The 21,937-nt window shown below is 41.6% G+C and overlaps 1 protein-coding gene and 1 long non-coding RNA gene across 8 annotated transcripts in view; one reads left to right on the forward strand and one right to left on the reverse strand.

Moving 5' to 3' along the window:
* RALYL (RALY RNA binding protein like) overlaps positions 1–21,937 on the reverse strand; it is an 821,188-nt gene that overhangs the window by 232,922 nt on the left and 566,329 nt on the right. For 2 of the 7 annotated variants that reach the window (XM_060393532.1, XM_012184188.4), the window contains exon 1: positions 6,197–6,336. The exons of the other annotated variants lie outside the window; for them this stretch is intronic. In XM_060393532.1, the coding sequence (XP_060249515.1) occupies positions 6,197–6,233 (37 nt within the window). In that variant the 5' untranslated portion in view covers positions 6,234–6,336. Of the gene's footprint in view, positions 1–6,196; positions 6,337–21,937 lie in introns of those variants that run through there. 7 annotated transcript variants of the gene reach the window in all.
* LOC132657202 (uncharacterized) overlaps positions 1–21,937 on the forward strand; it is a 116,294-nt gene that overhangs the window by 25,674 nt on the left and 68,683 nt on the right. The gene's annotated exons all lie outside the window — the stretch shown is intronic.

A 21,937-nucleotide genomic window follows, 5' to 3' on the forward strand; every position in this document is an offset into this window, starting at 1 on the left:
AAGTTGTCCCCCACGTGGGACAAAGACTTCCTATATTTTCCACTATCCATCAATGCTTTTGAATGGTCATCTTTTCATGCTGCTGCCAAGTCACTTCAGTCCTGTCCGACTCTGTGCGACCCCATAGACGGCAGCCCACCAGGCTCCCCCGTCCCTGGGATTCTCCAGGCAAGGACACTGGAGTGGGTTGCCATTTCCTTCTCCAGTGCATGAAAGTGAAAAGTGAAAGGGAAGTCGCTCAGTCGTGTCCGACTCTTAGTGACCCCATGGACTGCAGCCCACCAGGCTCCTCCGTCCACGGGATTTGCCAGGCAAGAGTACTGGAGTGGGGTGCCATCGCCATGTAAAACACCCCTGCATTCATGACAATATGTTAAAAAGGTGTGTTGATATCTAGTTTAACAGCAGTCTTATTTTGCTAAGAGCCTAGTTGCCACGCGTGTATCTTCTGTGCTCAATAAATACAAATCTACAGCGTGTTTTCTAACTATAACATTCTTTGAGAGAGAAATGCCGTTTGTAGAGAACATTTACCTGATCATCTTGAGGCAGAGGCAATGCCATGGGTTTTATGCCAGTCTAGATAAAAATGCAGCGCAGATTGTTAGACTAGAGAACCTGAGAACAGGTGATATACGAGGGACACATTGTTTTCTGAATGTAGATCAGCTGAAAGAGAATGTACAGATGCTCACAAAGTGACCTTTACTTTTGCAGAGCATTGTTAGACTGAAAAATACACGGAGTAGATTGAGAGAGAGAGAAATGAGTAAGTATTCCCACAGACAGAATCAGTCGCAGGCTGGAGCCGGTAAAGGCAAAGCAGATGATTAAGGTACACGGGGCAGACCAACAGGCATTTCCATATAAGGTCAATTTGTATCAAGAGTGTCATCAGTCAGCCTTTGTACATCTCTGCTCTCAAACTGGCGGCTATGGTCCCATTGAGCATGCTCAATCAGATCATCCTGATTCTATCCATGCAGACATGATTCCAAGGAGCAATGTACAGAGTCACAAATTATCAGTCCATACCAGTCATAGAATTCATATTAAGAACTTGAGAGGAAAAAAAGATTTGAGGAATTTCAGATGTCAAAGCAGAATTCCCAATAAGCATCAATAACAGAAAAATCAAGGATTGAATTTAATAGCATACTCCAGAGAGTACAGTGATCTCGTGTCTTTCTGCCCAAGCCGTAAGAAATCTAATAGTGATTCTATCAAACTATAAACTTATTTTTTCTCATAGCAAGATTTTTAAAGAGAGTGTTAACATATCAAGAATATAAGGGTATTTATAAGAAGATAAATCAGAAAATATTCTTGATTAAATAATATCTTTCTGACCTCTGGATGACCACTGTTTGACTGTCATTCAATTGATGATTGGATACCTTGCCTAGTACAAAGTGTAACGAAATTAAAGCATTCTCACAATTGTCATTTTAATCAAAGCATTGAATGAATCACTTGAAAGTTAATACATACACTTTATATCTCAATTTAATTATACATAGAATATACCATTCCATTTAATTCTATGACTTGGTCTACCCAGTCAGTGTTCCCAATGCTTTTTATATTCAAAGTTTTTTTTTTTTTTTTTAAGTATAATTTATTTACAATGGAGTGTTAGTTTCGGGTATACAGCAAAGTGATTCAGTTAAATATAAATATATATATTATCTTTGAGATTAGTTTTGATTATAGGTTATTATAAGACATTGAATACAGTAGGCCATGCTGTGCTAAGTCATATCTCTTTGTGACTCCATGGACTGTAGCCCATAAGGCTCCTCCTTCCATGGAATTCTCCAGGCAAAACACTGGACTGGGTTGTCATTGCCTTCTCCAGGGGGTCTTCCCAACCCAGGAATCAAACTGGGGTCTCCTGCACTGCAGGCGGATCCTTTACCAGCTGAGCACCAGGGAAGCCTACAGTGGGCCACGGCTCTTATCTATTTCATATAGAGTAGTGTGCATCTGTTAATCTCAGGCTCACGTCTTTTCATTAACTCCACTTATTACCTCCTTTGTGGTCCTCCAATATCCCAAGTACCCTAGGAACCTTGCTCATGCCATTTCTTCCTGAACTATCCAGGAAGAGAGCAAACAACGGAAAAGGAGTTTCAGAAGATGGGGTGGGAGATAGGGGGCTTCTCTGGTGGCTCAGATGGGAAAGAATCCATCTGCAATGCAGGAGGCCCTGGTTCAACCCCTGCCTTGGAAAGATCCCCTGGAGAAGGGGATGGCCACCCACTCTGCTGTTCCTGCCTGTAAAACCCCATGGACAGAGGGGCCTGGAGGACTACAGGACATGACTGAGCGGCTCTCACTTTTCAGTGGGGTAGTCAGGAAAAGCCAGTGTGATTAAGGTGACACGTAATCAGACACCCAAGGGAAATGAAGGAGCAAACCCTGCTTCCTGGATGGCAGAGATGCTTTCTATACATTAAGATGCAAGTGAGGCCTCCCATTAACAGGAAGACGTGTGGGCAGAGACGCACAGACGAGACAGCACCTGATGGATCTGGGGATAATGGTGTAGCCCGATAAAGGCTAGAATACAGTCATCAGGAAGGATGCCGTGAGTGACAAGGACGCCAAGGTCTGTGTTATAAGGTTACGCTTGTGCTTCATTTTCTAGTTCAGCAACTCCCAATATTTGAGAATATGAAAACACCTTCTGAAACACTGAAACCTGAGATCCCTGTGTGATATAGTTGTCTTTCTTAAATATAAAATACATGACATTAAAAGCCATTAAAAATTCAGTACAACCTTTTAAATATATTAGTTTTCATTAGAACCCAAAACTGTGGGCATATGTGTATATATGTACGTGTATACAATATACATATACATGTTTTTATTATTATATGGGCAGCGATTGATATCCGTATGGATACTAGAGTCTCTCACAGTAAAACCACAGTCACATGGACAGGAAGCCCACGAGACAAAGCCAGGGCAGAGGGGATGAGAATTTACACCTGTCTTTCGGTAGGAAGCTTACATGAGAGGCCTGTGTTGGGGAAGACTGAGGATTAGAGATGAAAGACACTGTGGAAAACATCTCTGTACAGTCTGCTGAAGTTAGGGAAGAAGAAATGGCAACCCACAGAGATAACAGGTATCAGCCGAGACTGTGAGCAGAGACCTATAACTAGGATTCCGATTCCTGAAGTGATCTCATCACCTATTTCCATAAGACGATGGATAAGATCCCCCAAACATATCATTAGCAATCAAAAACCTGGTCCTAGTTAGTAAAACAAAACGCTATACGCTTAAAATTCAATGTACACAGTCTGTCTTCCATGGTACAAGGATTGTAATATTTTTCAAATTCTATATCTAATATCATATGGATCCTACTATAGTTTTTCTCTTAAGTCTCTATTTCAAAAACATATTCATCTTTAAGAATGTATCTCTATATCTCTTTTAAAAACCAAAAATTATTTTCTCAAGGTCATCTGGAATTTCAGCAAAGGAGATTACAGGTGTACCTTATCTTATGCATAATAAAGATTTTTGAAAATTAAACATAAGCCACACACTTCAGTAAATGGACTGATTCAATATGTATAAAAATTAAATATTTAAATGCTAAAAGAAAAATTTATACTGGTGCTGATTACCGCCCCAACCTAATTTGTACAAACAGGCTTATATATGCTAAGAGTTCCTTAAAGTGGTCTCTGCCTGCTTGGCTCTGACAAAACACATCTCTGACACAGGGAAATGTTTCTAATACCACTTGAAAAATCCTGTATCTAATTAAAAGCCCTCGTGCAGTTACGCACAGGTAAGGTCTGCCATCTGAATGAACACTGAAGCAGCTTCCTTTTCTGAAACAATTGTTCCATTTTGATGGAGTGAGGAAAGGGGAGACTCTTCCCTCTCTCTCCTCCTTCTCTACCAGGAATTATAAACAACCAATCTAGACATGATTAAGGAGTGGGTTTCACAGTCCCCCATGGATTTCCAAGGAGATGTTATGTTACTTTTTTTTATGTTGAGATGTTACTTTAAAATGTTTTTTCCAGGATTTTCACTCTCCTGCTTCTTCTCAAACCCCTGGCATAATCTTCTGCACCTTTCCTATTTCTCCTCTTGGAGCTTCTAAAAGAAAGTTGCATTATTTTTACTAAAGGACATTATATTAGATTGCTGGGGAATGAGGACATTAGAAACTTTACTTATGTAATGTTTCAATTCAAAAAAAAATCATAAGAACACTTTCTTTACCACATTGAAATTTGTTAAGTGTGCAATTAGTGCTTTAATTGGATTACAATTGCCTCTAGGTTAGTTTATGTTCTTCACATGATCAAAACCATGATAAAAACATGATTTAAGATGGAAATACTCTGTATTCTGGTGATAGGATAATTCAGATATTTTCAGATAGCAAATAATTATATTACATTCCACTTTGGCAAATGTTATTAGTATAAGAAACAACTTCATCGAAGGATTCTATTTGCTTTTATTGCTAAGCTTCCTATACACTTTATTATATTCTTGCCCTCCAATATTTTATATGGTTAGAATACAGAAAGTTAATTCAATATAGTACAACTAACTGATACAATTAAACATAAGTAACGCATTAGTTTTGTTTTTTTTAAACTAAACCATTCAGTACACCCTACTGTGTTCATCTGTATAATTATATATCTTCTAACTTGTCTCATGTAATTCACAATTTCTTCCTGCTGCTTAACCGCAGACTTCAGCAAGCACATTCTAGGGGGAGAGATTCAGTATGATTTTCCTGTGAATCTTTCATTTGTCATGGGCATTAAGGCAATGATTACTCCCATGGAAAGAAATGAGGGGTGTAGAAAAGACACAGGAGTAAAGGTGCAAGGTGGTTTTCAAGTCCATGCACAATTTAGATTCATTCTTATGGCAGGGAATCACAAGGGAATTAATCAGCAATGTATTTGCAGATTTCGCACCAATCACTTCTATAAGAAAAAAAGTAGCAAATTACTGCATGTTGTTTCCCAATCACAAGAAATAAATAGTATCAAAAGGCAATCAGACATAGAAAATCAGACTGGTAGTCCTGTCCCTCAGAGCCTTCTGCGCTGCGTAAAACTTTGAGCAAGAGAAATGTCAGTGCTCATATCTTAAATTAAAATTGAGCAAAAAAAAAAAAATCACTCAAAAAGATCATGTCTATCACAGTTTGATCTTTTGATGGAGTGATTAATGTTAATGGTATTCCTATATTTTGATAACATATTTGATAACATAAATATTTGATAACATAAAGGTATCATAGGGATCATGAAAAGTGCCGACTTGGGCTGTAGAGCAAGTTGTAGTCACCTGTCTAAGATGGCAAATAGAGTCGGTGACAGGACACACTGGGCTCACCACGGTGATAATTACTTTAGGCAACGCAGGAGAGCAAGGGATCCGGAGTTGTGCTCCCTGGAGACAGATGTGCCTGGAGAGCTTTCCATGACAGGCATGTTGCTTTACCATAAAACACAGCTTTACTGTAAGACTTCTGATTTTTAGCTGCATCCTAAAGGCTTTCAGTTCCATAATCATCTTTGTTCTGGGCTTTAGGCCAGGGTGATGGTGCTGCTCTTTTCCCGTCAGAATCAGTCCCTTTAGGTTAGATTACAGGTGACTCCTTTTAACCCTTGGAAACGGTGCCTGTAGTGAATTATGTTACAAACATGCTCTGGACCAAGAAGTTTGGCAGCGAAGATCCTGTTACATGTTCAGCTTGCCATTCACAATTAATTCTCTCCCCTCCATTCAGATCTGTGTTGTTTCCCCTAAGAGTTATGACTGAAATTGAATGAATACATAGAAGTTTTTTCATTTTAAAGGAGGGAGAGAGAGAGAAAGAGGGAGAGAGAACTGTCCAGTTACCATGCCTGTATGAAGGATGCTGAGCTAGACTGAAATTGCATTTGATCTGTTTCTCTGTTGATTTTGTAAACCTTTCCAAAGGTTTCCATAGTAACAAGTGAATCAGTCCGATTCCCCCCAACATCTTTCAAGCATGTAACAGGGATAAAGATGAAGGTTAGGGTGAAAAAAAGCTACCATATCTTTTCTACTCCCAGGATAAATCTGAAGTCATGATTAGTCTTTTAAGAAATCGAGTATGTTTCTCCCACCACAGCCATATGAAAAAGTTGGTTCCGAATTTACTTACATCTCTGATGTCTGCGTTTGCTCCTGTACATGGTCATTCTGAAAAAAAAAAAAATCCGACTTTCTAAGAAGTAATTGCTTTGACCACGGAGACAAAGAGACGGGTTGTGCTCCTGCTTTGCAGTAAGACTGTTGCTCACTGACAGAAGGTAACCAGCAGTCACACAGTGAAAGCCAGGGTAATACCATTCTCATAAAATTACAGGGGAGACGCCACAGCCTGCAACTACTCTCTCTAATGCAAATCTTCTGGAGCAAACTGTATTTCCTTCACCCCCCCCAACCGGTATCAGTTAAGTTCTCTAATGAAATCTCTGCTGCTCAAGTGCTGTGCTCGAAGCAACGTTGGATTAAGAAAGGATTCATATATTTAGCAAGAATAGTAAACCTGGAAAATCTAAATGTGACATACCAGAACCCCTGTTTGATATTCACAGAAATTAAACACCATCCTGTGGGTTCCCATGTCTTTCAGCCACTCTAGAATGTTTAGATTTGCCTTTTATTCGGAAACGACTAAATTCTTTCCCTCTCTGAGCTCCCAAAGCACTTTGTGGGTTCAATGATTAAAGCCATTATCGCTTTTAGTTTTGTCTAATTCTCCAACCAGACCGTTTCTCGGGCAAAGCAGGAATTGCGCGTTTCCACGTTATATCCTCAGGCCTAGTGCAGACCACACACCACGGTCTCAGGCTTGGGGGGTGCCTACTCTGGGCTCCACGCTTGGTCTCCTCCAGAAAGAAGCCTGTCATGAAGCTCCCTCCTGCCCTCACCCTGCCACCTCGGAAGAGTCTGCAAACCTCTATTTCCACAGCACATTGTCTCAGGATCTTGGGCACATCTTTGAACACCGTCACTCAGCTGAGGAAGCTTGGTCTTTGCACGTGTGGCTCTCTCCCCTCTGACAGCTGCGCCTGGCGCCCAGCTGAAGCCCAGGGCCTACCCCCTCTCCACTCCTGCAGGGGAATGTCAGACTTCAAGTCGCCTTCGCGTGCTCGTTGGGGTGTCTGCAGTGCAGTTTTTATTTAAAATACGGAAGAATTTACAAAAGAATTTACAAATTCTAGTAAAGAATTTCTGTGCGCTGTGACTCGACTATGCAGAAACTTCATCTTCCAGCCAAAACCAGGAAACACCTCCAGCTGACGAAATTCTTTTTTAGTGTTAGCGAACTCAAGCTACTTATTAATAGGAGCAGGTATCATTCCCACAATTCTTCATAATAGCACTCTTTCAGTGCCATTAATACTTTTGTATGTAAGTAATTGCTACAGTTTGTACTCCCAGATACCAAGAATAGCATTTTAAGTTTTTAGCGGAATTCTTCTCTAGTTCTCTTGATTTCAGACTAACAAACTGCACTGTTTAGCAAGACTCCGTCAAAGACCACGGTGGGTATTTCTTAACAATAAGGCACTGTCAGTGTCTGTATTTATCTACATAAAATGTGAAACCCTAGGAAGATTTTCCTTGGGTTTTCCATAATAGTGAGATAAAAATATTTCAAAAAGAAGGCGGGCCTTTTCTGAATGACATGTAACCCACCTTATGGTCCCCAACCTCACTTGCTTAATTTTTCTCCGTAGCACTTTGTGACCACCCAACACGATCTTTATTCACTTGTTTATTTCCTTCCTGTCTGTCTCTGTCTATTGGAACATAAGCTTCCAGAAGATGGAGCTTGCTTCTCTACAGAGATGCATCGCCAGACAGTACATCAGTGCTGGACATAAAGTAGGCTCTCAGTAAACTTTTGCTGAATAAATGGCCTTTATGAGCAAACTTAAATTACAAAAACTGTATGATCACAGATTATTTTATGATAAATTAGTACAATAGCCAAATTTATACTTGTTAACTAGAATTACTTTTTTACTTAAGGCAAGTACTTGTCATTTCACATATATCTTTTGGTCCCAGATTGGTCTGCAGAAATTCACTGATTGAGATGAAATTGTTTATATTCAGAGATTTGTGTGTGTGTGTGTGTGTGTGTGTGTGTGTGTGTGTTAGTCACTCAGTCATGTCTGACTCTTTAAGACCCTATGGACTGTATTCCACCAGGCTCCTTTGTCCATGGGATTCTCCAGGCAAGAACACTGGAGTGGGTTGCCATTCCCTTGTCCATGGGATCTTCCTGACCCAGGGATTGAACCTGTGTCTCCTGCATTGCAGGCATATTCTTTACAATCTGGGCCACCAGGGAAGAGATGTGAAGATATATTTTTAAATGTATTTTAAAATAAGCAAAGTTACAACCAATAAGCAATTGGCTGTCCTTCATTAAACCAATAAGTTCTCCTTTATAAAAATTGCTCATTCCATAAGACCAATAAACATAAAACGTATCATCATCAAACAAAATTAAAACAGGGTTTGTCTGAGAATTATGGTATATATATTTTTATATAAAATACCATGTCATTTCTGATTATTAGAGATAGTCTAGTTACATAATGGCACAAATGCTATTAATTTTAATAATATTTCATGGTACAATCAAATTGGTAGTTTTTCTTTATGTCATTTTTAATTCTTCATCATCTATAATTAACATCCACCTGAACACTCTTTTCAAGGATCATGTAGTAATGTAATTAACTTCATTCACATATACAACAATCCCTCCATTCACCTATACAATAGTTAACTTCATTCACATATGCATCACACACACAAGAATCCCTCATGTAGCCTCATTCATCATGACGCATACACACAGATACATGTTAAAGGAAATATCCCGACTCATGACTGCCAATATTTGACACATCCTGTACCACAGTTGACTTTCTTAGGTTCTATATAGGGTTATTTTTATCCCATCAAGTCCTTTCTACATCACTTTTCTCACCTCAGGGTATATAGAGCATCTACTCCTAAATCTTATATCTGGGGCCAGTGGCTTCAATCCTGTTTTAAAGCACAAAACATGGATGTCAGATATACAAGACTGGGTAAGGCTGCATTGATGAGTCCCACAATGCAGTCCAGGTAGGAAGACAAGAGAGAGCAGGAACAGGGGCTGGGGAGAGGAAGCGCTTCAGCAAAAGCAGGACCAGAACCGGGAACCTTTCAGCTGAGAGAACGTAGTGGAAGGATGCAGACTCAGCGAGATAAGAGATCATTAAAGGGAGGACCTGTATGGGCGAATCCCTCTTTTTTCCCACCCTCTTAAAAACTCCAGATTGAATAGAGGTGTTTTGACTTCAAGCTCAGCTTTATGCCTATCGTGGACAGAGGTCAAAGCTCTCTTGCTTTATAAAATATCTTCCCGCCTGTTCCCCTGAAATATGATTTCCTTTAACGGGATCAATCTTTTTACTTTGTAGTTAAACATAAATTCAATGAATGTTGATTAATGAGGAAGGATGAGTTCCCATCTAAAATCAAACGATTATATCAACAGTATTTCCTTTGTGGATGGTAGGAATCAGTTTGAAATAAAAGTACCTGGCAAAGAGAAGGATATGTCTTTTAACAGCAAGTGAATAACACATATGGAAAGAAAAGGAAGAGAAAGAAAGAGAAAGAGGAAAAGAAGAGGGAAGAAACAAGCCTCTGTGTGTGTGTGTGTGCCTGTGTGTGTGTCTGTGTGTGTGTCTCTGTGTGTGTGTGCGTGTGTCTGAGTGTGTGTGTGTGTGTGTGTGTAGCACTAGGCTAGTGATGTACTGTGTTGCTAATCTTCACTAGAACCCTGTTCCCTCGGTATCCTTAACTCTGATTTAGAAATAAGTAATCCCATGGATGGAGGAGCCTGGTGGGCTACAGTCCATGGGGTTGCAAAGAGTGGGACACGACTGAGCGAGTTCACTTTCACTTTCAAACTTTAACCAAATGAGGACAAGGACAGGTAACACTCAGGGACATGAGAACATGTAACTGGGAACTAACCCTAAATGATCTTAGGACCGAATGAGGGGGCACTGCACGGGGCAGTGGCTGGAGACGACTTATATAAAAGGGCCACCATAATGTCAGTGGCAACGTCCTGAAATCAACAAAATGACCTTTGCTGGAGCCCGTCACAGGGAGTGAACACTCTATGGTCTGATAAGAGCTAACACTCCCTTAGGGAGTGCACATCAGGTGCTAGGCTCATTCCCACAAGTCTTACATGCCTTACTCCGTGCATCCCGAAAACAGTTCTGTGATGGATTTATTATCATTGTTATCATCGTCTTCACATTATTTATTATTATCATCATTGTCATCATTTTCAGTCCAGTTCAGTTCAGTCACTCAGTTGTGTCCGACTCTTTGAGACCCCATGAATAGCAGCATGCCAGGCCTCCCTGTCCATCACCATCTCCCGGACTTCACTCAGACTCATGTCCATCGAGTCAGTGATGCCATCCAGCCATCTCATCCTCCGCCGTCCCCTTCTCCTCCTGCCCCCAATCCCTCCTAGCATCAGAGTCTTTTCCAATGAGTCAACTCTTCGCATGAGGTGGCCAAAGTATTGGAGTTTCAGCTTTAGCATCATTCCTTCCAAAGAACACCCAGGACTGGTCTCCTTTAGAATGGACTGGTTGGACCTCACTGCCGTCCAAGGGACTCTCAAGAGTCTTCTCCAACAGATCAAAAGCATCAATTCTTCGGTGCTCAGCTTTCTTGACAGTCCAGCTCTCACATCCATACATGACTACTGGAAAAACCATAGCCTTGCCTAGACAGACCTTTGTTGGCAAAGTAATGTCTCTGCTTTTTAATATGCTATCTAGGTTGGTCATAACTTTCCTTCCAAAGAGTAAGTATCTTTTAATTTCATGGCTGCAGTCACCATCTGCAGTGACTTTGGAGCCCAAAAAAGTTAAGTCTGATAGTGTTTCCACTGTTTACCCATCTAATTCCCATGAAGTGATGGGACCAGATGCCATGATCTTTGTTTTCTGAATGTTGAGCTTTAAGCCAACTTTTTCACTCTCCTCTTTCACTTTCCTCAAGAAGCTTTATAGTTCCTATTCAATTTCTGCCATAAGGGTGTTGTCATCTGCATATCTGAGGTTATTGATATGTCTCCTGGCAATCTTGATTCCAGCTTGTGCTTCTTCCAGCCCAGCGTTTCTCATGATATACTCTGCATATAAGTTAAATAAGCAGGGTGACAATATATAGCCTTGACATACTCCTTTTCCTACTTGGAACCAGTCTGTTGGTGCACATGAGGCTGAGCGCAAAAACGTTCCAACTAAAGTCTCCCAGAGAACAAGAGATCGTGCCCTGCTTTGAAGTGGCTGGCATATTTCCAGAGCTGGTTCACTAGAACACGCCGTGTGAGGCTGAATGGACACTTTTGGTAGCTAGTTTGGTGGTGGCGGATGAGAACTCACGAGGGACGTGTTTCCATAACAACAAGTGGTGTCACACTATGTTCTAAGCTGGGTGGATGTAATCAACTGCAGAGTTCTGGCTTCTGGCAGGGACAGCCACGTTCAGACGCGCAGCAGACCACTCGGGACAGGACAGGTCTGCTCACCTCCGCGGCAGTGGTGGCTCCCCTTTGTAGACGGGTCACCTCCCCACCTCTTCTCCCCAGGCCCAATCTTAACCCTTTCCTCCAAATAAAACACCAGAAGGACATTTAAAGAATCTAAAGAGTATCGAATTATTAGCACGCCCAGAGTTCTAGCATCCTTATCTGGTTTTCTGGATAAAACTTTAAAGAATTTTACCAGGACATCACATGCAGCCCAAATAGAAACATTTCATTTGAACTGCATGATGCTTATATTTCAGATAAATACTTGTATTACTGACAAAGGTCCATCTAGTCAAAGCTATGGTTTTTCCAGTGGTCATGTATGGATAGACCATAGAGAAGTGAGAGGTGGACCATAAAGAAAGCTGAGCACAGAAGAATTGATGCTTTTGAACTGTGGTGTTGGAGAAGACTCTTGAGAGTCCCTTGGACTGCAAGGAGATCCAACCAGTCCATCCTAAAGGAAATCAGTCCTGGGTGTTCATGGGCAGGACTGATTGTTGGAGCTGAACCTCCAATACTTTGACCACCTGATGCGAAGAACTGACTCATTGGAAAAGACCCTGATGCTGGGAAAGATTGAAGGCGGGAGGAGAAGGGGACGACAGAAGATGAGATGGTTGGATGGCATCACTGACTCAATGGAAATGAATGTGAGCAAGGCCCGGGAGTTGAGGCCTGGTGTGCTGCAGTGGGTCGGGTCACCAAGAGTCGGACACGACTGAGCAAATGAACTGAACTGTATTTCAGAGTATTATTAGGATAATAAAGTGTTGAAACTGAGAAAGTGTAATGAAGTTATGCTGCCAAAATCCCTCATTTATAGATATCTGGCCCATCACAGACAGCTCTGTGGTGAAGGATGGAAAATGGAAGGTGCCCGTGAAGATGTCATCAAGCCTTGAGATGCCAGCACTTCCAGCAGTGACTTCAGCCAGTCCTTGAGAGTGAGCCCACCGCTCCTCCCTCTGAAGGCACTGGTCCTGAAACTACAGGCTTAAGTGACGTATGTGATAGCTCAGCTCTCCTTTGGTCTGTTTTCCTCCAGTTGGGATACAGAGCTAAGCTCTCTCCTACGACCTTCTTATCCCTCAGCAGCCGGTGTTCGGACGTGGGCGTTCTGGGTCCTTCCGCAGCCGCCGGGCCAGCTGGCTCCATGGGAGCGCTGCCGCTTTCCTCTCAGAAACGCTGTCTTCTTTCTTAAAATCTGTTATTGGAGTATAGTTGATTTGTAACGTGGCAGTTTCTGCTGTACAGCAGTGATTCGGTTATGCATATATTCTGTTTCACACTCTCTCCCATCACGGCTTTTACAGGGTGATGAAGAGAGTTCCCTGTGCTGTGCAGCAGGGTTTTGTTATCTGCTGATTTTATACGTGAGATTTTGCACGGGCTGATCTCAAACGGCCAATCCAACCCTCCCTCTCAAATCCTCCTTGGCAACCACGAATCACTTCTCTAGATCTGTGAGTCTGTTTCTGTGTCATGGGTCAGTTCAGTTATGTTATATTTTAGATTCCATGAAAGCTATTTTCTTTACTGAAACATCTCCTTACTAGCGAGGTGCCTGTACATTTTTGACAGAAGTCCTTTCCTCGGATTCTTTCAGGGGTAACATCCAATAATTTTCTGCCCCGGCACAATCACCAATCCCTCTTTTTAACAGTTTAAGAAAATATATCTACATTTTCTGTACATGTCTACACTAAATGGTTTTCTGTCTTGCCTAATACCTCTGAAACTGTCCCCATGGCTATTTGTCCAGAGTCAAGTGCTCTCCTGTAAGTGGATAATCTGAAAATAGTTATTAATTAAAATACTGAGTGGCTAGCATATAAAAAAATCTTTTCATTATACCTAGCCCCTCATATTACGAATATATTTGTCACTGTTCTTTTTAAATCAGAAGAAACATAAAACTTCTCATATTTGATGCAAGTTTTCATTTGAAATATTGGTTCAAATGAAGGAAAAACTTTCCTGAATGGTATTTCTTTATACTTGACCATTGTCGAAAGTGAAACCATGAACAAACATCTCAGTTTTGTGTTCCTCATTTTGGTTCATTGCACATTGTTAGGTATCTGGAAAAGACTTTTCTAAGATTTTTGTAAACTATAATTGGATTTTATTATTATGTCTTCATTTATTTCTTTGGACTTCCTCCAATTTCTTATGCTCTGATATCAGACAAGCCTTTGAAATCATTAATTTTTTGAAACATTTAATACTTAGGCATATTAAATAGTTAAAATACTTTTCCTCTATAACTCACATTAGAAATGACTTTATTTTCATTGACTCTCTTGAGTGGTGATTGTTTTTGAGCATTTTCACATTTGCTCACTACCCTTTCTTTGTGTGGTTTCCATTGCATATTATCTCAGTTTTCATGTTTCCTTTTAGCTGAAATTTGATTATTTAGACTTAGTTCTATCTTCTTCATTGTCTTATTTGCCCATTTTTATTTGGATACACTTGCATCATCTCAAGGATGATGGCATTCTACCTTTTTAAGCACATGCTTTTGTTGTTCAGCCACTCAGTCGTGTCCACCTCTTTGCAACCCCGTGGACTGCAGCACACCAGGCTTCCCTGTCCTTCACTGACTCCCGGAGTTTGCTCAAACTCACGTCCATTGAGTTGATGATACCATTCAACCATGTGCAAAGTGCAGTCGCTCAGTTGTGACCAGCTCTTTGTGACCCCACGGACGGTAGCCTACCAGCCTCCTCCGTCCATGGGATTTTCCAGGCAAGAGTACTGGAGTGGGTTGCCATTTCCTTCTCCAGGGGATCTTCCCAACCCAGGAATTGAACTTGAGTCTCCCGCATTTCAATCAGATGCTTTACTATCTGAGCCACCATGTGGATGGGGCCAAATACCAAATGGTTACTAAAAAAAAAAAAAAAAAATGTTTAAAGAAGACTAAAACATATATTTAAATCAACCTTGACTTTCTCAGAGTATGAAGTGAATTATGTATATCTGTGTAAATAGTTTACCTCACTTCAACATATCTTAATAAATGTTGTTAACAAATTACCCAAGAGAGATGGACTAATCCTGCTTCTGCTGCTGCTGCTGCTAAGTCTAATAATCCTAGACCTAAATAAACCGTCTCTTTGAGATCACAGGAGCTTCCCCGATGGCTCAGCAGGTAACGGATCCGCCTGCAATGCAGGAGACTCAGGAGATGTGGGTGTGAGCCCTGGGTCAGGAAAATCCCCCTGAGAAGAAAATGGCAACCCACTCCAGCATTTTGCCTGAAAAAATCCCATGGACAGAGGAGCCTGGCAGGCTACAGTCCACGGGGCTGCAAAGAGCTGGACACGACTGAACGACTGACACTTTCCCTTTCACTTTGAGATCATAGCCACATAAAAGGTGCTATCCTATGACAAGTTACCTCGCAGACATGGGAACACAGTAATATAATTCACTGGAGGTGGGCATGATGTGGGAGAATTGCTGTGCCACGTTCCTGCCAGGTGTTTTATCTATGAAAAACACGTTCTCAGCAGTTCCCAGTTCTGTCTCAGAAACACTATATCCACTGTGTCCTAAGATGGAGGGACACTAAGGCATCTTTACAAGGCATAGTGATGAGAAAGCATCACATTCCTCAAGTCATAATGGTTTCTGTGATTATGAAAATGATGCATAGAATTTCGCATATACTCTATCATCTATCTCTATACTTTGTATCTCTTTATCTGCCTACCTTAAAAGCCAGTTGTGAGTTATAGAACTACCTAGCAGAAGGGCTTCCGGGGTGCTTGGAGTATGCCATTCTCCAGTGGCTGGAATGTAACTGGAGAGGATGCTTTAAAAGGCGGAGAAGATGCTTTAAAAGGCGGAGAAGATGCTTTAAAAGGCGGAGAAGATGCTTTAAAAGGCGGAGAGGATGCAGGCCAGCGTGGTGACCACCAAGCGACATTCAGGCAGCGGAACACAAGACGAAGCAAAGCTCCAGAGAGAAATGAAGTGCGAGGAGTCTTGTTGCCCCAACTGTGGATTTCTCAGGCCCTGCCATCCTCTTTTTCTGGAGGATTTTTCCTCTGTTTGCTCCTTTCATAAACATCTGGTCTTGTTGTTCTTGCTGTCATTTTCCCTTCTTGCTGTCTCTTGTCTCTATAAAACCATACTTCATTGTAAAGCCATATAGTGGAGTAAACTGAGGTTAATTACCTCAGATTCTTATTGGTATTAGGCAAGGAAGAAGTACATGATACAAAGAAGGCTGACCCATGAGGTTTATCACTTCACTGTTACTGTTTGATCCATTGTATTGATCGCTTTAAACAGCATACCTTATTATGGTTAGGACCAAATATTACAATTTCACATCACCATCTCTAGGGTCCACCAATATTAGTTTCATAACATAAGCAATGTAAATACACATGAGATACTTCAATTAACTCTTCACTAATTATAAAAATTGAATGGAATTATATATACAATTATTAAGTGCTTACTTTGTGCCAGAACACAATTCAGCATTTTATTTCAATTTGAATTGCTGAGCTTATGGCTATTATTTTATAAAATACACTTATGCTACTCTATCTAACCTTAAGGCAGCTGTGTGAGGATGGAGTGGTAAGATAAGGGAATGGAGGTTCAGGGGTCAAGTTCACAGAGCTGGCAAGAAGTAGAGCTGGAATCTGAATCCAAGTTGGGGCTGCAAAATCCATACTGCTACCTTAGACACTGAACAAGTAAATGTTAGACAATAAAAGAAAACTCAGAAAACAGCAGATAACAGAAAACACTGTCTAGGATTTTACTTCTATTTGAATTGCTAGGGGTTACTGCAATTATTTTGGAAAAAGACCTGATTTTAATGTGTGATACAATGGGAAAATAATTTTGATATACAGAATTTCAGTATAGAATTCCTGCTGATACTCACCCATCCTAGTACTCCAAATAAAGGATTCTAGAGATGCATATATGAGAATTCTACAGATATTCATATATGGCAGAATAGGAGCTATCCAATACACATGATATATTTGTATTAACCTAAGGTCTAGAACAGGGGCTTCCCTTCTTCCTGGGTGGCGCTGGTGATAAAGAATCTGCCTGCCAATGCAGGAGATGCAAGAGACGCAAGTTTGATCTGTGGGCCAGGAAGGTCTCCTGGAGTAGGAAATGGCAACCCGCTCCAGTACTCTCGCCTGGGAAAGGGGTCGCAAAGAGTTGGACACGAATGATCACAAATGCATGAAAGCCTAGTATGGACTTTTAAAATATTCTTCAGGAAAATGAATTAAGCAATTCAGAATGACCCAGAAAAAGTTTTCAATTAAAAATGGATAAGATTAGGTCAAAAAGTTAAGTACACATACACACAAAATATTGAAAATATTAGGCTAGACATTATAATAGTTTTCATTGTTTAAAATATAATATTTTAAATAGGCAAAGAGACTAGGTATGTGATTATGGGCTCTTAAAACATATTAGCAAAAACAAATTTCTATTTATGGATCGCATTCAGCACGTTTTGGTTTCTAACGATAAAATCAAAATTGTTACTTCAAAATGTCTAAGCATTTCCAATGTAAAATATGCATAAAGTATCTTAAGTATATACTAATAGAATTCATTTCAGCCTGTCTATAAAGCAGTATACACAGCAGTCCTGTTCTCCTAATTCCTTTCCTGTTCATATTTAGTTATAATTATCACATTGATGAGCTACTTCAGCCTGCTGAGTTGAATAGATTGAATTTTCAGGTATAATTTAGCATTACACAGCCCAAGGGTATTTCAGGAATCCAACTCCAACCCTCATTTTGTGTATTTGTGTCTGCTAAAGGGCTCAGAGACACCTGGATAGTCTTTGACCTCGCATGTGTGTTCAAAGACAACTATTTTCATAAATTCTGCATTTGCCATTACCGGCACAGCAGTATGTCAAGAGTAAATATGTAAATGAAATTCTCTTTTCTCTTACTGTCATAAAAACCATTCTTAGATGTTCACTTAAATGGGTTTAGATACAGAAACAGGAGCTATAGATGGAAAAAAAAGAGGCTCCACTTTTGTTTCCCAAACTGTCTCCTTTAGCTCCGTGAATGCTAAATTGCATGTTGTCTTTAAATTATACTTCAAAAGCTTTAGAAAGCCCACCTGAATTGTGCAACACAAGTCATTAAGAGGCTCGCAAAATATGAAGACAAATACGGCGTGTGAAAGGTGATTATTCCAGTTAAAAAACCTTTGGTTCCCAACTTCTAAGACCAACTAGGGAAATGATTGTAAGAAAATAGTATAACGGAGAAGGAAGGGGGATTTCCGCTTGTAACTACCTGGATTTGTTATCGTTCAGTCTCGAAGTCATGTCTGCCTCTGCGACCCCACGGACTGCACCACGCCAGACTCCTTCACTGTATCCCGGAGTTTGCTCAAACTCACGTCCACTGAGTTGCTGATTCCACTCAACCGTCTCATCCTCTGTTGTCCCCTTCTCCTCCTGCCCTCACTCTTTCCCAGCATCAGGTCTTTTCCAGTGAGCTGGCTCTCCACATCATGTGGCCAAAGGATTGGAACTTCAGCTTCAGCATCAGTCCTTCCAATGAATATTCAGAGTTAATTTCCTTTAGGATTGACTGTTTTGATCTCCTTGCAGTCCAAGGGACTCTCAAGAGTCTTCTCCTGCATCACAGTTCAAAAGCATCAGTTTTTCAGCGCTCAGCCTTTTTTATGGTCCAACTCTCACATCCATATGTGACTACTGGGAAAACAATATTTTTGACTATCCAGACCTTTGTTGGCAGAATGATGTCTCTGTTTTTTAATAAGCTGTCTAGGTTTGTCATAGCTTTTCTTCCAAGGAGCAAGCATCTTTTAATTTTGTGGCTGCAGTCACTGTCTGCAGTGATTTGGGAGCCAAAGAAAATAAAATCTGCTACTGTTTCCACTTTTTCTCCATCTATTTGACATGAAATGATGGAGCCAGATGCCATAATCTTAGTTTTTTGAATGTTGAGATTTATGCCAGCCTTTTCACTCTCTTCTTTCACCCTCATCAAGAGACTTTTTAGTTGCTGTTTGCCTTTTGCCATTAGAGTAGTATCTGCATATCTGAGTTTGTTGGTATTTCTCCAGACAATCTTGATTCTACCCTGTGATTCATCCAGCCCAGCATTTCACATGAAGAACTTGATGCTGAAAGTCCAATACTTTGGCCAACTGATGTGAAGAACTGACTCCTTGGAAAAGACTCTGATGGTGGGACAGACTGAAAGCAGGAGGAGAAGGGGACAACAGAGAATGAGATATTGGATGGCATCACAGTGAGTTTGAGTAAACTCTGGGAGTTGCTGATGGACAGGGAGGCCTGGTGTGCTGCAGGCCACAGGGTCGCAAAGAGTTGGACACGACTGAGCGACTGAACTTCACTGAGCTCTGCAGAGAAGTTGAATAAGCGGGGTGGCAATATCCAGCCTCGACGTACTCCTTTCCCGATTTTGAACCAGCCCATTGTTTCACGTCAGGTTCTCACTGCTGCTTCTTGACCTGCACACAAATTTCTCAGCAGGCAGGTAAAGTGGCCTGGTATTTCCACCTCTTTAAGAATTTTCCACAATTTGTTGTGATCCATGCAGTCAAAGGCTTTAGCATAGTCAGTGAAGAAGAAGTGGATGTTTTTATGGTTAATTTTATACAGAAAAACTACTTTGATAAAATGAAAAAAAAATTATGTTTTGCTTCTTCTATTTTCTGGAGGAACTGTACAAGTTTTTGATAGCATAACTACCCATGTTCCCACCTGGATCAGGTTAACCTGATTCTTTATTATTTTAATATTAAGCCTTTATTTTTTTGAAGGGCAGAAGTTGTCATGAATTTATTATTTACAGGGTGGTTAAGGACACAAATACAGTGGTCATACAAAAGCACACTTCAGAGACTGGCCACTGATACACAGGTTGACACAGACATTCCAACTACGCTTCCTGCAAGTCAGGATGGGGAGTTCAATATGGGAGGTTGTGGGGGTGCACAGCTGTCCACAACCACACTGGTGAGGACTCAGGGTTGGAGTCCACTTCTAAAATGCCATCTGGCAATTTCAGGTGAAAACCTGGATGCAGAACATCAGGGGCCACAGCTGCTAACAGCTCTCCAGCAAGGGGACGCCCACCTCTGAGGAAGGCACTGGGCCACGGTGAAAGCCCCCAGCTCACGCTGGCCAGCCCGAGATCCTTATACGCTCCCAGAGACACGGCACCACCTGGCCAAGTGTCCACACCCCAAAACACTTACAGAGCAGCCAGCTCAGGATTCAGAAAGAAGCAACCAGCTGCACTCTGCGCCATCAGCACAGCAGTCGGGGCCTCCACCTGGACCAGCGTCCCTGTGCTGGGACTTTGTGGGCAGGAAGGGAGAACACAGACGTGGACCCCTCTTGGGTCCCTAGCTTCCTACCAGGGTCTGTTCCTAAGCAGAACACGCTGCAGGGCAGTGATGGGGAGAGATGTGAAAGTCCCTGTGAACACGTATACTGCACCTCACTTCCAGAGACGGAGGCGCCTGGGCACCCGCCGCCACCACCACCCGGTGCCTCTGCACAGTTCAGCCGCCCAGTCGTGTCCGCCTCTGTGCTGTTCCTGCTACTGCAAAGCGAGGGAGAGTGTCTCAAGAACCCACCTGGAGCCTGGCTGTCCCGGAGGGTCTTTCTGGGGAGACTCGGCCCTGCTCTGCCTCTTGGCTTCTGTGGGGTCACTACGTCCCAGGCAGTTCACAAAAGCGTGTGATCGAAATTCACTCTCCTGGACATCAGGTCATCAGAGTCACCTGCTTCTTGGCACTTCAGGGTGGATTCCCTCGGGCCTGCTGGCCTTTCTGGGCAATATTAACATTGCCCAGATATTAACTTAATTTAATATCCAGATATGCACCTTCATTGAAATTAAATTAACCTGTTTTCCTCCATATACCTAATAAATGCACTTTGTGCACTTTGGAGCTCTGAGCTAAAGCAGATGTGATTGTTTATGCAGCTTTTATTTTAGTGTGGAATACAGACATGAATGAGTAATAAATTGAGTGATAGGACAGAATATATTCTATAGGTTCAGAATAGGTATTCTGAACGTAGATGTGTAGTCAGTCCTATTCAGAATGTATAAAAAAAAATAATCTTTGACAGTAATCGGGTCCATTCCGTCTCCTCTGGGTTACGTGGAGGAGTGCTGTGGATGGCATGCTGAAAGAGCAGTCATGGGTGATCATGAAGTGTTAGCGAGAGAATTACTGAGACGAGTGGAAAGCTTCTAGGAAACACACGTGTTGATATAGAAAGTCAGTGATCATATAACACTGGTATTCAACCGGTAATGTTGATGAAAGTTATTGTTTGTTTCCAATTGTCATAATATTCCACATAATCATTCATTAGTAAATTTAAGACAGTAGTTCAGTTCAGTTCAGTCGCTCAGTCGTGTCCGACTCTTTGCGACCCCATGAATCGCAGCACGCCAGGCCTCCCTGTCCATCATCAACTCCTGGAGTTCACTCAGACTCATGTCCATCGAGTCCGTGATGCCATCCAGCCATCTCATCCTCGGTCGTCCCCTTCTCCTCCTGCCCCCAATCCCTCCCAGTATCAGAGTCTTTACCAATGAGTCAACTCTTCGCATGAGGTGGCCAAAGTACTGGAGCTTCACTTTAGCATCATTCCTTCCAAAGAAATCCCAGGGCTGATCTCCCTCAGAATGGACTGGTTGGATCTCCTTGCAGTCCAAGGGACTCTCAAGAGTCTTCTCCAACACCACAGTTCAAAAGCATCAATTCTTCAGCGCTCAGCCTTCTTCACAGTCCAACTCTCACATCCATACATGACCACTGGAAAAACCATAGCCTTGACTAGACGGACCTTAGTTGGTAAAGTAATGTCTCTGCTTTTGAATATGCTATCTAGGTTGGTCATAAATTTTCTTCCAAGGAGTAAGCGTCTTTTAATTTCATGGCTGCAGTCACCATCTGCAGTGATTTTGGAGCCCCCAAAATAAAAGTCTGACACTGTTTCCACTGTTTCCCCATCTATTTCCCATGAAGTGATGGGACCAGATGCCATGATCTTCGTTTTCTGAATGCTGAGCTTTAAGCCAACTTTTTCACTCTCCTCTTTCACTTTCATCAAGAGGCTTTTTAGCTCCTCTTCACTTTCTGCCATAAGGGTGTTGTCATCTGCATATCTGAGGTTATTGGTATTTCTCCCGGCAATCTTGATTCCAGCTT

The sequence above is a fragment of the Ovis aries genome, chromosome 9 (genome assembly GCF_016772045.2).
Source record: "Ovis aries strain OAR_USU_Benz2616 breed Rambouillet chromosome 9, ARS-UI_Ramb_v3.0, whole genome shotgun sequence".
Taxonomy (NCBI): Eukaryota; Metazoa; Chordata; class Mammalia; order Artiodactyla; family Bovidae; genus Ovis; species Ovis aries.